The sequence below is a fragment of the Vigna angularis genome, chromosome 2 (genome assembly GCF_016808095.1).
Source record: "Vigna angularis cultivar LongXiaoDou No.4 chromosome 2, ASM1680809v1, whole genome shotgun sequence".
NCBI classification, from domain to species: domain Eukaryota; kingdom Viridiplantae; phylum Streptophyta; class Magnoliopsida; order Fabales; family Fabaceae; genus Vigna; species Vigna angularis.
Window position 1 is genome coordinate 39601710 of NC_068971.1, and position 5272 is coordinate 39606981.

General features: G+C 38.0%; 1 protein-coding gene across 1 annotated transcript; it reads right to left on the bottom strand.

Moving 5' to 3' along the window:
• On the bottom strand, positions 1–5272 carry LOC108328685 (protein STRUBBELIG-RECEPTOR FAMILY 2-like). The gene is made up of 16 exons (XM_052872200.1): positions 5182–5272; positions 4688–4814; positions 4525–4596; positions 4372–4437; positions 3753–3824; positions 3591–3662; positions 3404–3469; positions 3265–3330; positions 2984–3158; positions 2494–2674; positions 1982–2253; positions 1608–1873; positions 1345–1492; positions 798–937; positions 530–686; positions 1–449 (listed from the first exon to the last, which is right to left on the bottom strand). The coding sequence occupies exons 1-16, from the start codon at positions 5270–5272 to the stop codon at positions 330–332; spliced, it is 2091 nt and encodes a 696-aa protein (XP_052728160.1). The 3' UTR covers positions 1–329.

The window sequence follows — 5272 nt, forward strand, 5'->3', positions numbered from 1 at the left end:
TAAAAGCCATAAAATGACATATTTGTAGTTGTTTTAATTTTTTTTCTTTTTTATTTTAAGATTTAGCAGGGTGATGCCTTTCATGGTATGCCAAGCAAGATGAAAAAACTGGGTGAGTTACAGTTTCGACGTGCGACTCAAGCTAATTCATTTAGGCAGTCCGTACAAACGGAGCGATAATATGTTCATTAGATTTACAAGAGAAAAATGCCACAATAGAAATCAACCCAAGATTTCTAGCCCGTTAATGTCAACCAGTTGGAATTGAAAGTATGCCGCAACAGAAATTACACTCACATGCTGATGTTGTTGGTTGAGTGGAAAGACCTCTAAAATGGATCAAGTTCAGTACCATCTGCTGCATCGCTCTTTTCAATGTCGAACATTTGGTATAAAGATTCAAGAGACTCCATAACTTCGCTCATTGCCGGACGGAGTTGCCTTGCAGGCTGCCATGCAAGAACCAAAATGGCAAATATGCAACCGTTGAGTGAATTCAAATTTAGCTTGAAAATTAAGTTGTTAATACCTGTATACAGAGGGAGATGATATCAGCATAACGAGAAAGAGCCTTGGACGAAAATGTTCTTTTCATGCGGGGATCCACCAACTGTTCCAAACTCGCTCTGTAAGGAAGCATGGGCGGAGCCCATTTCACCAGATATTGCTCCTCCACTGACCTGGCTCTGTTAAAACAAAAATGGAAAAAGGGTCCATTATTCAATTAAACTGCCTATGTGCTGGGTGAGTGGGCGGAAAGAAGGAGAACACAGCTAGATATAGAAAACAAAACGTACCCATCAAAAGGTTTCTTTCCTGTTAACAGTTCCAGCAGCAACACCCCGAAGGCAAAAACGTCTCTCTTTCTGCTGCTGGTTCCTGGTTGGCCATGATCAGGCGCATGGTAGCCCATCTCTTCAATATCAATCTCATTAGCCTGTTTCCAATATTCACCAAAGCGATCAGTGAACCTATGCCTGCAATGGGCATACTTAGGATTGAGATTGCTAACAAACTTCTGATTCACTTGCAATAGCTGATTTAGAAAGTTTAAGTTGTTTACTATAACTTGTAAAAATACCATCATTATTCCTCAAAAAATTATAGTAACAGTGGAACAAGAATAAGAGCGCGTTTTCTTATTATCAAACATTTGCTGTTCGTTTGGTTTTGATTTTGAAACATACTGTATTTTTTGATAACTTAAAACCAACCAAAAGATAAAGCAGCCATAAGGTGTGAGCGTCAGAATTAGCAAATGTAACTATCATCCATCAGTGAGTTATGAACTGTTGCTGAACTTTAGGAATAACTCCAGCAACTAGAACCTTAGCAATGACTAACCGGTATGTCAACTTGACTGATATTCAGTGTTCGCAAAATAACCAAGCTACAGTCACAAACTCGAGGCATCAAATTTTCATCCAGTAGAACATTGGCAGCCTTCAAATTGCCGTGGGCCACGGGACGGCAGAACGCTGAGTGCAAATAGCTGGAAACATTTGCGTCAGGTTTAAGAGTTGAGACACATAAAGGTCAGAGACCCAATACCAAGACGCTACTCTCACAATAACGAGTAATAAATTTGGCTGGCACATGGAACTTACTCTAGAGCCTGAGCAACACCTAGAGCAATCCGGAGACGGTGAACCCATGACACAGGTTCGCATGCCTCGCTGTGAAGGGCGTCGTTTAGAGTGACATTTCCAACATAATCGTAAACAAGTAGACCCTTTCCTTTATCCAAACAGTAACCTTTGAGTGCTACGATGTTGGGGTGCTTCAGTCGGGAAACCGTGCAAATGACATCCAAGAGCTTTTCCTCTTCTTTCAAAGACATTTGCGCGATGTTTATCTCCTTCACGGCCAAAATCTTCAACCAAAACAAAAGGTAAAAACATGTTATACAGTTTGAAAGCAGCAATTTGAAACCCGAACGTGATAAAAAGATTAGTATCTAAAATAAAGATAAAGATTGTACTTTGTCATCCGGAAATTTAGCTCTATAAACAGGGCCAAGAGATCCCTCTCCTAGGATGTTGGCTTCACTGAAGCAATTAGTAGCTAACTCAAGCTCAGCTACTGTGTAAATTTTCGTTCTTCCAGAGTATCTGTCACTTTTAGAAAAACCTTTTCTGAATGGTTCCTCGGTATTGTTATGGTTCATGGAAAGTAATCTCACAGGACCCATCAAGGATGCAGAATTAAAGAGGGGAATGCTTGGGCTCTCCTCGAGTGCGGTAGAAGATACCCCTATCACCCAGAGGGCGGGAAATAAGCATGATTAAACGATACAAACGAATTCACAGAAATACTAAGTGGAATGGTATACTAACCCTGAGAGGTATTTGTTACATACTAGAAGTAAATTTTCAATAAGATCAAGATTTTATTGTATTATTTGTTCTATGTTTTCTTTTATCACCTCAGTTTGCAACCATGACAGATGGCATATAAAGTACCTCACGGCATATGTATTTCTGTATGAATTACCTATGGTTGCACTGGTCGGATGAGAAGGAAATGAGCCATGGCTGCTTTCTGAGCTCTTCAAGTTCGGGTTCTCTAGACGAAATTTATTCAAAAGGATTGCAACAAAGAGAGTCACCCCTGTGGCCATTAGTGTTCCTCCACCAATCATAAATGCTATTACTCCTGGACCTATATGATTTTTCTTGTGCTTGATTACTCTGACAGGAGCCTCGTGTACTTGGGGAGGAGCCTCATTTACCTTGGGATGAGCTTCATTTACTCTAGGAGGAGCCTCGCTTACTCCAGAAGGAGCCTCATTTACCTTCGGATGAGACTCATGTACTCTGGGAGGAGCCTCTCGTACTCTGGGATGAGCCTCATTTACCCTGGGATGATCACCATTTACTCTAGGAGGAGCCTCACGAAATCCGGGAGAAGCCTCATTTACCTTGGGATGAGCCTCATGTACTCTGGGAGGAGCCTCTCTTACTCTGGTATGAGCCTCATTTACCCTGGGATGAGCCTCATTTACTCTGGGAGGAGCCTCACTGGGACGAGAACAATTCTGGATGACATTTGCCTGAGTCGTGGGTGGGCTACTAGTGTTCTGCTCAATTGACATGGTATCTGGCGGAAAACTCCAGGGAGGAGAGTTATCGGCCACATGGAATTTATTGTCTCCAATCCTAAGTGAAGGTATAGAGTTGATTATTCAATGTTTTGCGTTCATTATTTCAATTTGATGCTAGAAACTAGTGGTGGTGAACCACACTTGAAATAGCTTTCACTGACCATAAATTCAGTATGGATTGAAAATGCTGCGGAAGAATGCCACTAAACAGATTATCTTGAATGTTCCTGGCAATATAGGCAAATGAGCAAGTAATAGAAGGGAAAATATACATTGGGAAAATGTGAATGATAACCCTACAAATCTGTTAGCGGAAGTTCAGCCAAGTAGGTGACTGATCCAGTGAATCTGTTATTCTGCAGGAACCTGCATACAAGAACCATTTTATAGATAAAAAAGCAGACCCTAATAAAGTATAGTTATGCCTTTGAGTATATGATGAAACAAAAATCAAACTTAGAAAAGTAAATAAGGAAAGTTTCCTTACAATCTGGCAAGGTTTCTTAAGGAACCAAATGAATATGGTAGATCTCCTGAGAAATTATTGTATGAAAGGTCCCTGAAAAAAGAAAATCCTTTTCGAGTCCATAAAATGATATTTGAACAAAAAAGAATGTTATCGTTAGTAAAGCTCTATTTAAAGACATACATTTCTTTGAGATTATTTAAAGCACTAAATACATCACCGATTGGTCCATGTAGTAAATTGTGGCTTAAATTCCTGAAAGACAACATACAATAACAATGATTTCAGTCATTAGTATATTTAATTAATGTGAAGAATAAACTTTAATTAATGTTTAAGCATATTTACTTGTATTACCATCTCTATCAAATCAACAATAATATAGCAAGTAAACTAGTATAATTGTTGATAGTTTAGTTCTAATTTTTTTTTTGTATGATTCAGTAGGTAAATCGTTCAAACCCATTTCGTGTCACTCCTTTTATTGTTTTCTGATGACCAGTAACTTGAAAAAATGGTTTAGATAGTTTAAAGACAGAATCAAACACATAATTTTCCTCAGGAGTAAATTTCAAACGTGGTAACCCTCCAACGAACGAAATTCCATTTTACTCCAATGCAGCTCAGACGACATAGATTTTTACCACTGGGATATTTGGTTCAAATGGTTAAAATAGTGGAAGCTTTATTTTCTTTCCAAAATACAGAATCATAAGAACAACTCTGCTACATATATACTGGCATGCTTATCACAAGCATATAATTAATTTTGCAGGAACAAGGTGAAGAGAAGCTGACTTACATATATGTGATATTGGAGGGTAAACCGAATGGAATTTCGCCCTCTATGTTATTTGAACTGACATCACTAAAGAAACAAAATCTGGAAATAAACAAATAGCAGATTTGACGATAAAATATCTTGATAAGAGCCTAATACTGTACAAACACTCACAGTTGCTTCAAGTTAGGTAGATTATATAGCAGACTTCCAATATACCCTGTGAGGTTTAATCCTTGAAGTTTTCTGCATTTAGAGAGAGAGTTTTACAGATAGTTATTAGTGACATTGACTATGAAAAAAATAGGAAATATAATCAGTGGACTTTGTGCACTACAGCTGTATAACTGATGGTCCAGAACAAGCAACTCCTGTCCAAGACTCTCCACAAGGATCGCTACCATTCCATCCGTTGAGCACAGGTGGGTAGTTAAAGGTCCTGTATAGATCCTGCAGAGCTGACACTATTTATCCAAAAAAAAGTACGACAAATATATAGTTTAGAGAATGAGAAGGAAGATAGTCCACCGTCAAACATTATGATAACATTTAATAGTAATAATAATAATAATAATAATAATACCTGAATATATAAGTTTAAAAGATGAAACTAGCTTTTAGAATTCATTAAGGATGGCAGAATTGCAAATCTAGAATATCAAACTGAATTCAGTGACAAAACAAGAAGTCTAAATAAAACATAGTCTAAAAATTTTGGTTGCAACCAAACGCTTAGTACGATTGTAACGAATAAATGTTTCAAATATGCTTCCAAGAAAAAGAAAATCTAGGACAAAAAAAGGAGTGAACAAAGTTATTTATCTAAGTTACCTTCGCTTGGATGCGTGAACGCTAAGATCTGAGAAATCAAAATTGAGAATGCAAAGAGATTAAGATGCACATAGAGAAAGTGGCGAATCAT

Bases quoted from the DNA above. Each gene is read 5' to 3' on its own strand.
- LOC108328685 (XM_052872200.1), bottom strand. From the start codon at position 5,272: ATGATTCGCCACTTTCTCTATGTGCATCTTAATCTCTTTGCATTCTCA. The intron at 3,825-4,371 runs GTAAGTCAGCTT...GTTGTCTTTCAG, and splicing joins CCCTCCAATATCACATATAT to GAATTTAAGCCACAATTTAC. The intron at 450-529 runs GTATTAACAACT...CTTGCATGGCAG, and splicing joins TCATCTCCCTCTGTATACAG to CCTGCAAGGCAACTCCGTCC.